The sequence below is a fragment of the Lodderomyces elongisporus genome, chromosome 1 (genome assembly GCF_030384665.1).
Source record: "Lodderomyces elongisporus chromosome 1, complete sequence".
Classification (NCBI taxonomy): Eukaryota; Fungi; Ascomycota; class Pichiomycetes; order Serinales; family Debaryomycetaceae; genus Lodderomyces; species Lodderomyces elongisporus.
This window is the reverse complement of record NC_083673.1, coordinates 2,461,265-2,479,981: the sequence shown is the minus strand read 5'-3', so window position 1 is coordinate 2,479,981 and position 18,717 is coordinate 2,461,265. Positions and strand designations below refer to the sequence as shown.

Genomic DNA, 18,717 nt, shown 5'->3' with positions numbered 1-18,717 from the left:
ATGAGGAGAAGGTAGAAAGAAAGGATTGCTGGAAAGAAATATAGGTGAATTCTGTATGAGTCTTGTTCTTGTTTTTTGGTTTTCTTTTGTTTTTCCTTAAAAAAAAAAATAAAAATAAAGGAAGGTAATGGGGTGGAAATTGGTTGCCAAAGAATGTAGTAACAGGAGTCGATAACTGGGTTATGGTGTTGTTGTTCTTTTTTTTTTTTGGAAAAGATTATTTGGGTTTATTTTGGTTGTCAAGAGTGAGAAACGGTAGAAGAAACAAGTAGATGGGTGATTTCGTTTCGTTTCGTGTCGTTTCGTTTCGTTTCTTTTCAAGTGTTTTTTTTGAAAAGAAAAGAAAAATGAACAAAAAATGAAGAAAAAGGGCACTGCCACACAAGATATTAATGGTGGTATCTTTGTAAATAGATGTCGTGTGACGTAAGGTCCAGGTTGTGATCTTTTCTTTTTTTTTTTTTGTTTTTTTTTTAAGCTTTTCGTCTCTCTCTTTTTTTTTTCTTTTGCGCGTATTCAGGTACACCTTATTCACAAATACAAATTGTTCTTATGGTACTTATTGCAAGAACAATAAATATGTATCAAAAAAGAGATGTTAGGGTTGATTCCATTGTGGTGATATTTAGGCAACTATTTATATATGAGCGAAAGAGAGGTGTAGGAGAGGATGGATGAGAACTGTGTATGTATGTATATATGTATGTATGTAAATATGTATCTATGTATATATGCAAACTGATTGAGCGATGCGTGAATAGCTAAGGAAGTGGTTGATAATAAGCTGTACAACAACTTATATATCGGTTTTCCAGCCCTTTTCTCTGTAGAAATACAGATTTTGTTGTTCTTTTTTTCGTCTTGCGAATTTGCAGTTTTTAACCCCTTCCATTCTCTAGACATCTTCAAAGTTTTGATTAGTAGTTCTGTTTTAGTCTTTTTTTTTCATAATTATTATTATTTATTTTGATAAAACCATTTTCTATTACATTATTGTGTCAAAAAATTTAATGCACCTGATCTCCGGTTCGCATCGAGAACTGAAATTTTTTAATAATTTATTTTTTATTTATTTATTTTTTATTTTTTTGGAGAGTTTTGCCGAACCAAAATTCGTTTTTCTTTATTTTCTTTTTATTCTTCATTTTCATTTCTTCTTTTCTACAGTTTATCTTTTAGTCTCTTGGATCTGATCTGGTTAATTGTAACCACTATTAAAGGTTATTCAGGTACAAATCAAGGTACAAATCAAGGCCATCACAATGGAAAAAGTATGGTCATATAGTGCATTGTCGGTTAAAGATTTGTTTTCGCATTTATTCATCAGCTTCCTAGTTCCACCACAAGAACAAACTTAGTTGCTATAATCTAGAATTAGGATGTGCTTATATGTTTGTTTGTTTTGGGGGGGGCGGTTGGTGCGGTTTGGCCCATTGATGCCGTGGTAGTATTGGATAATTTTGTGCTGATCAGTCTGTATAGTCACAAGACAAACCAGAAAAGCCTCCTTTTTTTTTCTCTCTCTCTCTCTCTCTAAAGTCCAATATTGCTTTTATTTGACGCTTCATGAATTTTACCCACAACAGTAAAAACTAGAAAATTATAATAAAGATAAAAGTAACTTACCATTAAACAGTGATAGTAGTAGTAACAGAGATGGTAACAGCAGTAACAGTAGTAGTAGTGCAATTAAGTAACATTGTCTGTGAAGAACACACTGTATGTATATTACTAGTACTATCATCGACACAATTTTGTCTTTTTTTTCCCCCAGTATATTTCAGAGCTACACACATTCCACTCGCACCCCTCACGCTGCTAAATAATTTACCAAGGCTTAGTTCAATTGAATAATAGGTTGAAACTAGGCTTAAATCCAGGTTATTGGTTTTTTTCTTCTTTCATTTTTTTTTCCTCTCTAAATGACTTCCACTTATCTACATACATAACACTGGCCCTCACCTTTACCTTTTTTCCTTCTTTCTCAAACTGGTAAATTGGTGTTGGTAATGAGAGAGCTAGAAATTTAATACCGCATCCACAAGGCTTATCGCTATTTATGTCTTTTAACCGATTTCTTGTATTTTACCTAAATTAGGACAAGACAACTAGACAAAAAGGTTGAGTTGTAAAAAATTTGTATTTTTTCTAAAGACTGAAGCTAGTATTGACATATGTAAAGAAAATTAGCAAGTACGAAAAAAAATGAAAAGAGAAAGAGAAGAAGGGAAGTAAAGTCCATGTCTAACGTTTACTCTTGTTTTCACCATTGCTTCTTCTTCTTCTTCTTCTTCTTCTTCTTCTTCTTCTTCTTCTTCTTCTTCTTCTTCTTCTTCTTCTTCTTCAAGCTTATGTCTGGCGTCACCTTGTGGGTCCTCTTCCCCTTGCACCTTATTTCATGTTATTCCTATTTAGTTAGTCCATTCGAGGAAATATTAATCTTATATATCTATAGAGAGAGAGAGAGAGAAAGAAAGGTATGGTATGGTATTTTAGTACTTGAGCAAATAGGTTTATTTTTACTGGCACCAATTTAACGCGGTAGTGTCCACTTGGTAGCTTTTGGTAGCTTATCTGGTAGCCCCTTTAACTCTTTATGTCTTTCTCTTTCTTGTTTTTTTTTTTTTGGTTCAGTTTTGAACTAAACTCTAAATCTCTTTGGTTTTTCATTTTTTTTTTGCTCGCTCTACTTTTTTTGTAAAGAATAATTCTCATCATTATACCAGCAATAGAAGTTATACATAAAAATACATCACGTGGATAAGACCACGTGATACTAATGTAAACGTGTAGACAGTAGAGAAGTAAGATTAGCTAGAAGTACTACTAGTAAGTACAAGTTCTTACTATTCACCACTTTACAAATCATAACAACTTAGGACTCCTCTGTTCTTCATTTACTTTTTTTTAAAACAAAAAACAAAAAAAACAAAACATTGACTTTGGTCTGTTAGTATTAGTTAGAGTAAGTGGAATAAGAATAAGAAGAAGAAGAAGAAGAAGAAAAATAAGAATTGCAAAGGTAATGAATATTGTGAGGTATTTTCCCATATCCCATTAATCTACTTCATAAATGTGCATTGTTACGAAATGTGGAGAAGAAATACGATGGACTTTGGTGTTGTTGTTGTTGTGATAAAATATTCTTGGGCCTATGGGTAGAATCTTAGAGATGATGATGAATTAAGCAAATTGTTTATAATGAAACAGAATGAAAAATAAAATATATATATATACATATTATAAGTATATATATATATGTAAAAGCAGATATCGGCATATTCTAATACTAAAATTACACAAAAAACAGAAACAACAACAACTGTTCACATATAAGTGATTCGTTTGTCTTTCTTTCTAAAGAAAAAACCTTATGATACTGGATGATATGCTGACAAACTAGGGCGAAAGTCTCGATTCTTTCAGATGAGTCCATACATACATACAAAAGATAGACAACATAGACAAAAGATAGACAAAAAAAAGGGGAAAAGAATTCTGAAAAATATCAACTTGTTGGAATAAAAGCGGCACACACAATTATAATAACGACACACACACACACACTCTCTCTCTCTCTATCAAACTGTCTTACTTTTGTCAAACGTGGATTATATTTTGTTTTTTGTCTCCGCCAAAAAAAAAGAAAAAAAGAAAAATAAAACCCAAAATTTTTTAATTTTTTCTCTACATTTTATTTATCTGCCCACATAAACTGACATGACCTTATCCAAACGTAGAACACATGTGATTTTTAATTTTAACCCAGTGTCCCCCCCTCCTTCCCTTGATCTTTGGTTTTTTGGTTTTTGGAAAGGTGTTTGAACAATCATTACCCCCTCCTTTTCTCCCACTATCATTCCTTTACTTTTTACAGACGAATACGATATCTCTTTTTTTTTTTTCCTTTTTTTTTTTGGGTAAACAATTATGTATTATATACTCTAGCTATCTAATATTGCTAAGCTGGCTAAATTTTGGATTAAAAAAAAAAAGAGAAAGCCACACATACATACACACATACATATATAGATGTACATATATATCTATATCTAGAATAAGGTACTAATATTCCGTAGCATGTCTCGTTTCAACAATATAACCGAGGTTTAATTATAATACTTGTCTCGCATTTGTCCGAATTGAGAAATAGAGAAAGCCATCTATGCGCATACACACACTCTATTTCTCTTTCTCTCTTAAGAAGCAACGTATAGTCTGGGGTAGGAAAGAAAAAAAGGTAAAATAAAAAATATAAAAATAAAATATAAAAAAAAATAAAAAGAGGAGACAGCAAGAAAAACATAAGAGGGAGAAAAGAATAACCAGCCAATAGATCTGCGTCTATACGTAATGCCATATGCTAAAACAATCAAAAACCACCACCCCCCTAATCAAACAAATACAAAGGAGAAAATGAGCAAAAAAAAAATAATCTAAATAAGCATATGTCTCAAACGTCACTAAACATACTTTTCAATAGAGCAACAACCCCAACATGTGGATACTTACATTCTGACAAATAGAATGGATTGTGAAAGCAATCATCCAGTATCTTTAACTCCTTTTTCTTCCTTTGTTCCCTCCTATGAAAAAAATATGTTGAACAACAACAACAATACAAAAAAAAGAAACTGTGGGATTCCTACTAGATTAAATTCAGTTATAAAAAAAAAAACGGCAATAAACAGTACACAAAAATAGAGTACAAAAATTAAAAATAATATAACTAAAACATTTACTTGAAGTGAGCGTAGTAGTTCTGGATTCCAGTTGCTGATTGATAATCAGAGCAGTCACAGCTGCTCTCTCTGCGTCAATGCGTTAGTAATCACAATGTAGCACAATACTATTATAAAATATTCACACGGGGGGAAAGAGAGAATGACAGAGATACAGACATAGACAGAGACAGAGAGAGGGGTAGAGAACAGAGTAGCGAGGAAGAGTAAAGGACAAATAAAAATTTCCCCACCTTTTGTGTTCTCTGTAGCAAGTATAAGTACCTCCCAATTTTCCCTTTCTTTTCTTTCCAACAACTATTTTTTTTTTATCCTTTAGCCAGTCAGATTCAATCCATTCTTCATTACATATATTTGTTGTATTTTTTTTTTTATTCCACTTGAAGTAATAAAAATATACATTAAATCAGAAACAAGAGTAGAACACACACGTACACATATATATTACCCCCCCTTTATATACTAATACTCAAGATGGCTCCAACATACACAAACTCCAATGGTGCTCCAATCCCAGAGCCTTTTGCCACTCAAAGAATTGGTAAACACGGTCCATTGTTGATGCAAGATGTCAATTTGATTGACTCATTGGCACATTTTGACAGAGAAAGAATTCCTGAAAGAGTTGTTCATGCTAAAGGTTCAGGTGCTTATGGTGTCTTTGAAGTGACTGACGATATCACTGACCTTTGTTCCTCTGCATTTTTGGACACTGTGGGTAAAAAGACTAGAACTGTGACTAGATTCTCAACCGTTGGTGGTGAATCTGGTTCTGCTGACTCTGCAAGAGACCCAAGAGGATTTTCAACCAAGTTTTACACTGAGGAGGGTAACTTGGACTTTGTTTACAACAATACTCCAGTCTTTTTCATTAGAGACCCATCCAAGTTTCCACACTTTATCCACACCCAAAAGAGAAACCCAGAAACTCACTTGAAGGATGCAAACATGTTTTGGGACTATTTAACTTCAAATGAAGAGTCGATACACCAAGTTATGATTTTGTTCTCAGACAGAGGTACTCCAGCTTCATACAGAGAAATGAATGGTTACTCGGGACACACTTATAAGTGGTCCAACAAGAAGGGCGAGTGGCGTTATGTCCAAGTGCACATGATTGCTGACCAAGGTCGTAAATCATTAACCAATGAGGAAGCTGGTCAATTAGCTGGATCTAACCCTGACTTTGCTCAAGAGGATTTGTTTAAGAACATTGCTGCTGGTAACTACCCAAGCTGGACCTTGTATGTTCAAACCATGACTGAGGAGCAAGCCAAGAAGGCCCCATTCTCTGTGTTTGACTTGACCAAGGTTTGGCCACACAAGGATTACCCATTGAGAAGATTTGGTAAATTGACTTTGAATGAAAACCCAAAGAATTACTTTGCTGAAGTTGAACAAGCTGCATTTTCACCAGCAAACACTGTTCCATACATGGAGCCATCAGCTGACCCAGTCTTGCAATCAAGATTGTTTTCATACACTGATACCCAAAGATATAGATTGGGACCAAACTATACCCAAATCCCAGTCAATTGTCCAGTCACTGGCCGTGTCTTTAACCCACACATGCGTGATGGTGCAATGACTGTTAACGGTAACTTGGGTTCTCATCCAAACTATTTGGCATCAGACAAGCCAATCAATTTCAGATCCTACTCGATTCAAGAAGACCAAGAAGTTTGGGAAGGTGCAGCTACTCCATTCCACTGGAAGGCTACTCCAGAAGATTTCAAACAATCACAAGCATTCTGGGAAGTTCTTGCTAGGTATCCTAATCAACAAGAGCACTTGGCTCACAATGTTGCTGTGCACGTTGCTAGTGCCGATGCTCGTATCCAAGACAAGGTCTTTGCTTACTTTGGCAAGGTTAACTCTGACTTGGAGAAGATGATCAAGAAGGAGGTTTTGGAATTGAGTCCAAGAAAGTAAATTTTCGTTTTTTTTGTCTATTTAGTTTCTTTTCTTTTTTCTTTCCTTTACCTTACATGCACAGCAGTAGGTTTTTCTACATGATTGCTTTAAGTAGGTTGGTATATATATTTTATCAGAAAAAAAATTAACAAATAAAGAGGTAATTTTAATTAAAACATAAAATAATTTCAAAGTATGACTTCTGAATAGAAAATTGTTTTGCGTAGCCATTGAAAATGTGTTTAATTACTTGCTATATAGACTTATATACTTTGCCACAGAATGTTGATTTTTCTTTTTATTTTTACTTATTCTTATTTTCACTTTTATTTTTTATGTAATTTGGGCAGCAGTTAAAGTTTGGTGGTATTACAAGTGGAACAAGTGCACAGCGACCCACATTTACAGTTTGCACCACAGCATGACTTTTCTTTTGCTTGAGCAGTAGCAACAGGAGCTGTAACACCTGCTTGACTCTGTTTTGCTTGCAATGTAGAAGAGCAGCTATTTTGGTTCATTTTTCTTTTTTATTTCTTTGTAATTTTTGTAATTTTTGTAATTTTTGTTTTCTCTTTCCTTTACAGAAATGTAGTACAGCTTTGAGACACGGGTAATATGGTAGGAGGGTGGTGTTAGATGATGAGAAACGAAAACTGTGGAGAAGTAAAGAGTAGATTGGAATAAAATGTATGGATGGGTTATGACTGCGATTGATGATATTTAAAAGTTTGAAGTGGGTGTCAATAAGAAATTTAAGTGTATATATATATATATATATATACATATCAAAAACATTCCTATAATTTTTTTTTGTTTGTAGGATATTGATAAGGATAAATTTTGATAGGCGCATCGGGTTTCCTAATAGGGAAATTTGATTTTTTCTTTTTGTTTTTTTTGCGCTAAAAAGCGGAGTTGGGTCTAGTGGGCGAAGTGGGTTTTGATGGGCGCGCGGGCGCGCGGAAAATTGAGAAATAAGGCAAGTCGAGGCAGAAAAGACAGAATATGAAAAGCTAAAGGAGAGATTAAATATCAAAGTTGGGCTGAGAGTTTTTTATTTTTTTTGTGTTATGCTAAACAGATAAAGCAAACAAGGGAAGAAGTAGAGGACGGTGTTGTGCTCTGTGTGTGTGTGTGTGTGTGTGTGTAGGGGGAAGGGGGGCGGGATTACCGAAGAGGAGAGAGAAGTGTAGGCGTAGAGAGAGAACGATGTTTTCAACAAATTCTTCAGTGGTTGAGCCGCAATTAAAATTGGACACAAAATACTATGAATAATAGCGTCATTACTTACTCAAGGCCAAAGGTTAGAAAAAAAAAAAGAAGGCAATAAGGTAAATAGACATTTGAAAAAATATACGGACAAACCGAAAGGAAAAGGAAGAATGAATGTAAAGAAGAAGAAAATGAGGATGAGGACGAGGAAGACGAAGAGGAATAATGAAAGGGTTAATGCTCATTGCGGTTTTCTCTAGTCGTGCAGCTGATCCTGAATCTTTTTCCAGAAACTATCGCCCATTTTTATTTTATTCCTTTCCATACCCACTCTCAACTCAAATTTTTTTTCTTCGTCCTCCCTGTCTCTCTATCCCTCTCTCTCTCCACTTCTGCAAGGGAAAAAGGAGAAATGTAAACAGTTGATATGCTAAGCCATGCTTTCTCCAACGCGAAACTCTTTGCCAGAACAGCTCTTCCGTTTGATCCGAATTATTATTATTTAAAAATAGAGGGGATCCACAACCATATTGTTGGTTAGCAATGAATAAATCGAAAAAGGGGAAGAGAAAGAGAGAAAGAGAGAGGGAGCGAGAGCGAGAGAGAGCCAAAAATAGATCACCGCGTCGAGGAATGTAGTGCTCACATATAATGTTTGTTTTATTTGTTCAGCTTTGTTTACGTTTGTCCGTCTATTTCTCAAAAAAATATATATAGAAATTTAGGATCAAAAAACAAAAGGAAACTTAAAGTAGATAATCCATAGTCTATATTTTGTAGGTCTATGATTCCGTGATTCCAAACACTTGTTTTCAAGTGCAATTGGCACGTGAGTGTGTTTATGAGGGCGTGCCAAGTTTTTTTTTTTTTTTTTTACTGTTCTTGACGGTGCAAATTTTGACAAGCTGCAAAAGATCAGCCTTTCTGGTAAGATTGCTGCCTCCAATGAAGAAGAATTAAGAAAAAAAGAAGAGGCCAAAAAAAAAGAAGAGAGGAGTAGGTCACATATGAATGTTGGTAGAACTCGTAGATTAGGGGTAAAAAAAATTGGATGCTCACCTGTTCAGACCCAAAAGTGGAAGCTAAAGTAAATAAATGCAAAAAAAGAAAGAAAAAAAAAAATAAGAAGAAAGAATATGGGACTTTATTAGAATTAACGCCAAATCTGAGTCCAGTATTTACTTCTTCATTTGCTTATACACAAATGGAGTCTTTATAACCGAGACCTTTATTGTCTTTTTATATGCTGGTCAATGTGTAATTCGAAAAGTAAACAATATCGAGTTTATGTTGAACTTCGGTTTGAAAAAAAAAAATCAATAAAAAAAAAACACAGCGGAGAAAATAAAAGAAACTTCGGCTACATTTGGGCTTTCATGCACGATGAGCTAATTAGTAGTAGAGGCTATACCGTCCACATATATATAAAACATAGTAACTCAAATTGTTTTTAATATGCATGTATGTATGTATGTATACTGTGACACGAACAAACGGTGAATACTACAAAAAAGATGTGACCATTAGTTGGCTTGGGCAATGTTCTTTTCTCAACGCAAGCAAGACACGCAAGCCACGCCAGACATACAAGACATACAAGACGTACAAGGTTTCCACACTGTTGTTATTTATAGCAATGTTACTCCGCCAACTATGACAAATGTGACACACACATACACACAAATATATATATATATATATATATATATCCAGATCTCAGCCCAACTCTAGACTTGTTCTTCGTCCTTCTATTTTTATTGTTTTTTTAAAGAGTTGCAAATTTTGTTAACAAAACAACTCATTTCACTACCAATCTTCTATTCACTCTATTCACAAGTATACACAATAGGGTTCAAACATGGCTGATATTTTTAATGGAATCAACAGTATTGTGTCTGCAGCCGTAGGGGTTGCAAACACAGTCGCCTCGAAGGGCGAAGGTGTCTTTGTTACAATCACATCTGATGCACAAGGTGTATGGCACCAGGCTACTAGCGGTGCTGTGGTGCATTTTGACTCATTCACTTCTGGCGGTGCCCAGGCTTTTGAAATTGTTACTTCAAATGCTGATGGTGTTTTCAGTACAGTGACACGTGGTGTTGTGAGTGAATTCTCAGCTGTTACCGATAAGGGAGGTAGCAGACTTGACTCGCTTACTGGCGGTGGAGGCGTAGTAGTCAGCACTAGTCCAGTTACTGCCACAGGAACCGAGGTTGCAGAAACAGGGGAATCAGAAGCTGGTGCAGAAACAGAAGGCGGAAGCGAAACAGAGACAGCCGAGAATAACAACGATGCTACCGAAACGGATGGTTCGAATGAAACAGACTCTTTGTCGTCGCCATCATCATCATCATCATCATCATCACAATCAAGCGGTTCCAGTTCTGGTTCTGGCGCAGCAGCAAGAACAACGACATCATCTTCAACAAGTTCGGGTTCCAGATCGGAAAGTGCTTCTTCAACTACATCGTCTACAGAGTCCGCAACTTCAAGCGGATCTAGCTCGGGTGCTGCCATCAATGCAGAGCCACTCAACTGGAAAAAATCAGTTGCAATTGTTGGTCTTATTGGATCTTCTTTTGTTTTCAGTTTGTTTTAGGGTATAAAGAATACTCTTGAAGCTATTTGTTTTTGATTGATCTACATGTATTTATACATATATATATAGTTCCTTGCGGTTTTTGTTGAAGTTAATTACTGAAACAAAATAATCAAAGTGACGAGCATATCATTACTAAGTAAGGATGTGTGAGTGCCAAGACTATTTTAGTTACCCAACAATTAATTGTGGGGTAACTATAATAATAATAAGTTGTGACCCAACAAATACATCATAAGGTAACTTGATGTTGTAACCCCACAAGTTGAGTTGTGGGGTAAGAGTAATAATATTTAATGTGTTGAATTGAGGAATCATTCAACTATATAAGGAGATAGAAATATCTTCTTATGATTGCAGTTTACAGTTTACAGTTTAAAGAAGTTTAACAACCAAGAATTTACAGACAAAACAATTAACAATTAACAATTAACAACAACTATTATATTTAGATAAAACAGACTTTAATAATACAAACAATGAGTAGTGAAATGGAACGTGAGGCTCCTGAAACTACTGTCACCAATGAATTAACACATGCTCGTAATATTACCTCTCAACAGGTTATGAGCCCACTCGCTTGCTTCGCTAACGTAACGGTATCAGAGATGAGTAAATTGAAAGATTCATCTAATTATAAACTATGGAATATTAGTTTTCTTTCATATGCTGGTCTCGCACCGCCCGAATTCAAAGCCTTTGTGCTTGATGACACAACTCATGCAGGAGAGGTTCCTGGAAGAAATTCCACTTTTGAGAGTATGGTTGATCATTTAGTGGTCATTACAGTTAGTAATGACATTTTGGAAGAAGTTAGAGATAAGTCTCTCATTGGGAAAGCTGCTTATCTATATATTAAAGACCAATATGGAGTATTGCAAATACATGAACAGATTCAATATATTACCGATCTTTATGATAAAATTTTGAGCAACAGTGTTAAGTTTGAGAAAAAGATGCTGTATTTTAACAACATCTGGAAGTTCCTCACAAAAAAAAACAAATGAATCGGAACGTGCTTGTTTAAAACATTTCATCTGGATTCACCAAACTTCCACCAGCTTTGAGCAACACTTTAAAGCTCAAAATCCAATCATCTCGGAGAAAGAGCTCACAAAGACAATCAGAATTTTTCCTGATCTAGATGTCAAGACTGTTGCTCTTGCCACGCACGGATCTAAAGGAAGAGCTCTGTCAGAGGGCCAGCAGGGGACACTGCATATCTGGGGATGGCAATGCTTTAATTGTTTTGGACTCGGTCATAACTATAAGCAATGTTCATCACCCAGACGACTTAGTGCTATTCCTGATGTTGAAGAACACATGGTAAGACTCATCAAGAAAACACTAGAGTCTTACCCAAAGAGACAATCAACTTCTGACACGGACAAGAAGAAAGTGATATACTCTAAACAGTCTGATAATTGGGGTACAAATAATAATTCTGGTTCTACAGAATTTTCAAAAGCCAACACAGTCATGTATGCCAATAGAGTTGCTACAAACAGAGATTTGTTTATTATAGATACGGGAGCATCAGTCACTATGGTTAAGAGTCAAGATCTTTTACATGACTATATTCCCTTTGATGAACCTAGGCCTGTCAAAGCTGCTAATGATGAAGTGATGGAGGTTCTTGGTCAAGGAACCTTAATTTGTGCTGTTGATGACAAACAGCTCCATATACCAAATGTTGGTTATGTACCAAAACTTATGCAAAACTTGATTTCAGCCCCAGCGTTACTTAATGATGATGACACCATATCTATGACGAGTACTGCACTCATTCATAGTAGACTCGGAAAAATCGGTATACTTAGAGATGTATGTGAATCAATTATGTCTGTTGTTCACTCTGTACCAACGGTTGCACTCGCTCAATCAACGTCTCCACTACTATTACTACATGAAGCATGGGGTCATCCTAACAACAATGCCTTTAAATATATGTTGCGTCAACAAAGTTATTCTTACAATGAGAATGATTTACAGTTTCACTGTCAATCTTGTTTACAAGGGAAACAATTTCAGAATATACCAAATATTGCTACTGATGACAAAGCCTTGACTCCTCTTGAAGTTATTCATGCTGATGTTATTGGTCCTTTACCTACCTCAATTACTGGAGATATGTTTGCACTTGTAGTCTCGGATGAATATTCCCGATACATGTGCTGCATACCCATGCAACGCAAGTCTGATGTATCAGAACTTTTGATTATTCTAATTCACAATATGGAAACACATCACCAATGTCAAGTACGTCAATTACGATCTGATAATGGAGGAGAATTTCAAAACAATCAACTTAAATTATTCTGTGAAACTAAAGGTATACAACATACTTTTATTACACCACATATGCATCACCAGAATGGATTGGCTGAGAGAGCCAACAGAAGTGTCCAAGATAAAGCACGAGTCTTGATGCTACAACTGAAACTTCCTGAAGTATACTGGCCTTATGCTTATAAGACTGCTGCTTTTCTCCTAAATGCTACACCAAAACAAGTACTTAACAATATCTCACCATTTGAATTGTGGTTTGGAAAGCCTGTCGACTATAACCTTCTTAAACCCTTTGGAATTCAATGTTATGCTCATATTCCCGAACATTACCGAAGTAGACTTGATCCCAATGGTCGTTTATGCATCCTCTTAGGCTTTCCTGATAATAGAAAAGCTTACACTTTATTGGACATTGAAGCAGGGGAAGTAGTTGATAGCAGTCATGTCAAGTTTCTTGATAAATATTATGATGGTGAATTTCCAACTGTACAACAACAATCCATGAGTTTACCACATGGTATTACAGCTATACCTCGAACGACTACTAATATTCGCGACAATTCTCAAGAAGAACACGATAGATTGAGTTCTACTCAATCAGGGGAAGATACTGCACTGCATGATAATGATACCTCCTCTCTTGACACTCCAGAATTGTCCTCATTACGCAACTTTCTAGATATTAATGATCCGAGTGATGCTAATTTATCTTCAGAAGAAAGTGACCATGAAGATATGCAAATTACACCTCTTGATAATCTCTCCTGGTTTCACAATGATCACAGTGATTTTTGATTTTACACCCATCACACTGGTTTTTGGCTCCACATCCACCGATTCTGATGTTTCTGACCCACTAGATCTTGAAATTGATATGACACTTTTAACATCGCACTGCGAGGGGAAGAAAAATGAATGCAATACTTTTGGAAGCATCTCAGTTGTTAGCAAGATTAATGATGATAGTCGCATAAAGACAAATATACAGTCCTACTCAAAACAAGACCAACCTATCAATATCGAGACAAAATTATTTTACATAAATACTAATTTGGCACAGTGCAATGTGAAAAGTGATAATTATCTACCATACACTTTTATAATGGGTGAAACATATATTATCTCCAAACCAGAAAGTAATGTTCCCAAAACCTATAAACAAGTATTACAATCATCTGAATCTATAAAGATAGTGTTAGCAATCTCAGCAACATGTAACTTCATAATTCATCAGATAGAACTAATTTTGAAATTGTTATATGCAAGCATCACGGTAAGAGGTGTTATAGCATATATTACAAATAAATTAATAAGACATTTTCAACAATCAAATGAACTACACCTTAGATATGCGAATCATGTGCTACGCTATCTAATACTGACTAAACATTTAGATTTGCTCTACAAGAAAAGAAAGAATCATTTTTGAAAAAGCACAAACATTATGAAGAATAAACACTATGAATAACCAACATATATTATATCATACACAAACGAAACCTATCAATACAAGATATCATTCTTTTTAAAGCACATACTGGACATAACAATTATTGTTAAAATCATTCAAACACAATTAAAGATTTCTGGTACATTGACAAGAACAATACAACAAAGAATTCAATTTAATAAATCTACTTGAACTATCTGAGTATACGTCCCTTTGATTAAGGGGAAGTGTTGAAGTTAATTACTGAAACAAAATAATCAAAGTGACGAGCATATCATTACTAAGTAAGGATGTGTGAGTGCCAAGACTATTTTAGTTACCCAACAATTAATTGTGGGGTAACTATAATAATAATAAGTTGTGACCCAACAAATACATCATAAGGTAACTTGATGTTGTAACCCCACAAGTTGAGTTGTGGGGTAAGAGTAATAATATTTAATGTGTTGAATTGAGGAATCATTCAACTATATAAGGAGATAGAAATATCTTCTTATGATTGCAGTTTACAGTTTACAGTTTAAAGAAGTTTAACAACCAAGAATTTACAGACAAAACAATTAACAATTAACAATTAACAACAACTATTATATTTAGATAAAACAGACTTTAATAATACAAACAATGAGTAGTGAAATGGAACGTGAGGCTCCTGAAACTACTGTCACCAATGAATTAACACATGCTCGTAATATTACCTCTCAACAGTTTTAATTAATGTTTTGTGTTTTTTTTGTCTTTTGTATTCTCCCCTATTTTCTTCTCATCTTATTTCATTTCTTTCCCTTTATGGTTTTTACAAATCTTCATCATTTGTTCTTGTTGAACATTTGTAATTTTATTGGGGATTACCATGTGTATATGTACATACAAATATATATTTATATATATATATTCGATGCTCAATACCAACTTTTAAACTTTTTTAGACCTTGTCAATTCTTTTTCAAATACGACAAGATGGAACGTTTGCAACAAGATACAAATCTTGGCCTCAAAGACATTTTTTCATTTCATCATCTAATTTGCAACTCATCACAATTCACATGTTTACGCCCCGCCTTGCTGTACGCCACAAGGCGTGCCAGGGTTCAGGCACATTGACTTTGAGATTGTATATACACTTAAATCTTTCAGTCGGGGGGGGGGGGGGGGGGGGTTGAATAAAAGAAATAAAAAAAGAAAAAAAAAGGACGTAAATGCAAGTCTCGTGACGCAATATACTTGCTCTTCTGGAACTGTTTTTTTTTTTTTTTTTGGTTAAAGCAGAAAGAGCTAACATGCAATAACATGCTCATCTTCAAGAGTTCAAACTTCCAGAAAGGAATACAAAACAAAAAAACCTAGTGTTAACTACATGAACGCAAAAAAAAAAAGCTTCTTGCAGAGGTTTAATACAAGTTGAGGCCTTATGCAAATACTTGAAACCTTTCTAGGGAATAGTATGTGAGCGGACTTCCATGCTTGTCTGAAACATTTTGCACAGAGTTTACGGAGTATACGGAGTTCATGGAGCACCACATACTTGACTCAATACCTCTGCAAAGTAAAGAAGAAACGGCTGCAACTAGTACACGAGTCATCAAGATGAAAAGAAGTAAAAAAATAAAAAATGAAGTACTTTTATTTGCTAGGCTGAAACTATTATTGTGGTTAACATTTTCAACTATTCTTTTCTTCAATAAGTAATTAATGGGTCGACTGAAATTGACCAATGTAAGTTAGGGTGCAAGTACAAAGATCAAAAAATAATAAGAGGGGTGCAATCCAAAGTCAAGGGAAATTTTTGGTATTTTTTTTGGTACTTTTTTTTGGTATTTTTTTTTGCACCTTTTTTGGTACTTTTTTTATAGTGGGTTTTAGTTCTATTTCTAGTTTTTGCACCCAGTACAACTTTTGGTATAATTTTGGTGCAATGTATGGTGCCATTTACAGTTGGGAAAACAAATATATAGAAGATGACAACATCCTCCTTCTTTTTTTCTAACCAATCATCCTGATGTGAGAAGAATAATTACCAGAGATATATTTCAACTGCCATTGCTTCGTTTGTTGGTTTTGTGTGGCATATTTCAAAGTTGTACAAAACCAACAAAGAGCAGGAAACAAAATCACCAAAAAAGAAAAAAAAGAAAAAGAAATTTCTTTGGAGTTGAGGTTTCGTGAAGATTGCTATTTTCACCAAAAAAAAAAAAAAATGTACTCAAAAAATTTCCACAAATTCTTCCATTCAAATATTCCTTTTTTACTAATGCTTTACTAATGTTCCACCAGTGTTTCACTCGTGTTTCACTCATTTTTCCTTAGTGTTTCACTGGTGTTTCACTATACTTGTGTCTTACTTTATATACTTGATCCTGGACCAAAAAAAAAATGTCTGGTTTTTATATAATATTTTGCAATCTTATCGAGACAAGATGCCACAAATATGTGCCAGGAATTTTCAGTACATGATGAAAGATCTTGCCAAACAAAACAGAACCAAAACCTTTTAAACCTTTTTATCTTCAATCATAAATAGACTTGAAAAAGACCTTTGATTACCTGAAGAACTTTTCTTGCCTGGAGTGCACCCCCTCCTCGTTCTCAATTAGTAGCTGATCTTAGAACAAAGAAGCAAATGGAAACTGTGTAAAATACTACACCCCCCTTTCTCTACCACCACTCTCCTTTTCTCATCTGTTTATATCTCTATCTCTATCTCTTGCTCAATTTTTCTCTTGTAACCTTTTCAAAATTGGGGTGTGTGTGTGTAAGTGTGCTGGAGCTTTCATTTGATGAATACCCGTATTGTTACGGGAAAGCGCAAAATATGTAGATAAGTAATAACAGGAACAACTACAACTACAAGAGCAACGGCAAGAAGTACAACCCCCCTCCCCCCCCCAAAACAAAGAAAATTAACCGGGTGCGCTTCCCATTCCATATTTGTGCTCCTTTTTGTGTGATATGCAGCATCATCCAGTGCACATTTCCATTACCTCACAGCTTTCCCGCCTTTCACTGCACCAAGTACATTTCCATTTTCCCAATTTTGCGGTAAATAGCAGAAGGTGGGAAGGACGAAAGAAAGAGGGAAAGAGGAAGCAAGAAAGCAACAAAGTAAAAAGGTTAGAGAGGGAAAATACCGTATCATAACAAGACATGTGGGAAGGAGCAATCCATGCCCAAAGTGTTCTTTATTACCCGCTCTACCCCCCCACCCCCTCTTCCCAACCTTCCCAACCTTCACCCCATCTATCCTATTTTTGTTTGTATCACTACTATGCCAAAATTATATTCCATTAACTATTTTAAATTCGTCTGAATTTAGTTTTGTTCCTCTAAGCACTATACTTGCAAGATAAGATGCACCTTTCCTCTTAAGTTTCCTTTTTAAATCCAACTGTTGTATATTGTTTAAACTGTCATAAAATTAAATTTTCTTTGAATTCTTTGTTCTTTACTTGTTTTTGTTTTCTTTGGTATTGGTATTGGCACTAGCACTGTCGGTAACAGGTACTGCAGAAAAGTAATCAAATCTAAAATTCTATTTTCTTTATTTTTTTTATTTTTATTTATTTTTTTTATTTTTTATTTTTTTTTGGGTCAATTTTTTGATCTAACCATTCACTAGTGCTAAAACCTACAAATAGGCAAGCAGATACAAGGCACAAAGCCAAATAACAATAATAGTAACAATAATAATAAAGAAGGAAAAAAAAAATCCCCAAGCCAGAAGAAAGGAGACAAAGAGAAAGAAAACTATATAATAGAAACTGGATCCTCCATTTCTTCCACCTTAATAACCACCTACTTAACATTCAAGCAAATACTCATATCTTTTGGTGTTGATTTGTTTTTTTTTTTTTCTTTGTCCTGAAAAGTGAGACTTAAGAAGAAACAAAGGGAAGAAGAACTATCAAGTAATATTAGAAATCTTTAGTCCCGAAACCTTGCTTTATCAACAACCATAGATTGTATGACATTTTTTCTTTCAACAAAAATTTTGAAACCTGTCTGCCATTTACATATATAACTCACGTGCATGATCAACTTCCTACACACTTTTCCTAATTATTTCAATAGCTGACCAAACTAATAAGGAAACAAACCCTTCTTTCTCCCCCTCCCCCTCCCCTTCCAAAAAAATCAGGAAAAAAAAGAAGGTAGAATTTACTATTATTTCTAAATTAGTCTTTTCTTCAAACCAAACCATCCTTCTTTAAAGCAGCAGCAGCAACAACACTATCAACGAGAAAACTTGTATTACGATTAGACCTGGTTCATCACCATCATCATCCATCTATAAACACGGAAACTGGACCAAAATTATTTGCGAAATCAAAACGCTACCAGCGTGAAGAGAGAAAAAAAAAAAGGAAATTGACTTAAATCAATATTACAAATAAAGACTACATAGAGAGGAATAGAGGAAGAGAGAAAGAAACAAAGATTGAAAGATTCAAAGATTGAAAAGATAGAACAGAAAAGAAAAGAACACAAAGTATAAAGCATTGAATCTTTATATT

General features: G+C 34.8%; 2 protein-coding genes across 2 annotated transcripts; both read left to right on the top strand. All coding sequences in view use genetic code 12, as the record gives it.

Annotated features, from left to right (window-relative positions):
- Positions 1-5,216: 5,216 nt before the first annotated feature.
- On the top strand, positions 5,217-6,674 carry CAT1 (catalase A; the record flags this gene model as incomplete). The annotated part of the gene is made up of 1 exon (XM_001528347.1): positions 5,217-6,674. One exon carries the CDS (start codon positions 5,217-5,219, stop codon positions 6,672-6,674), a length of 1,458 nt encoding a protein of 485 aa, XP_001528397.1.
- A 3,052-nt stretch (positions 6,675-9,726) lies between these two features.
- On the top strand, positions 9,727-10,467 carry PVL30_000882 (uncharacterized protein; the record flags this gene model as incomplete). Its single annotated transcript, XM_001528346.1, has 1 exon — positions 9,727-10,467. The coding sequence occupies one exon, from the start codon at positions 9,727-9,729 to the stop codon at positions 10,465-10,467; it is 741 nt and encodes a 246-aa protein (XP_001528396.1).
- Between the last annotated feature and the right edge of the window lie 8,250 nt (positions 10,468-18,717).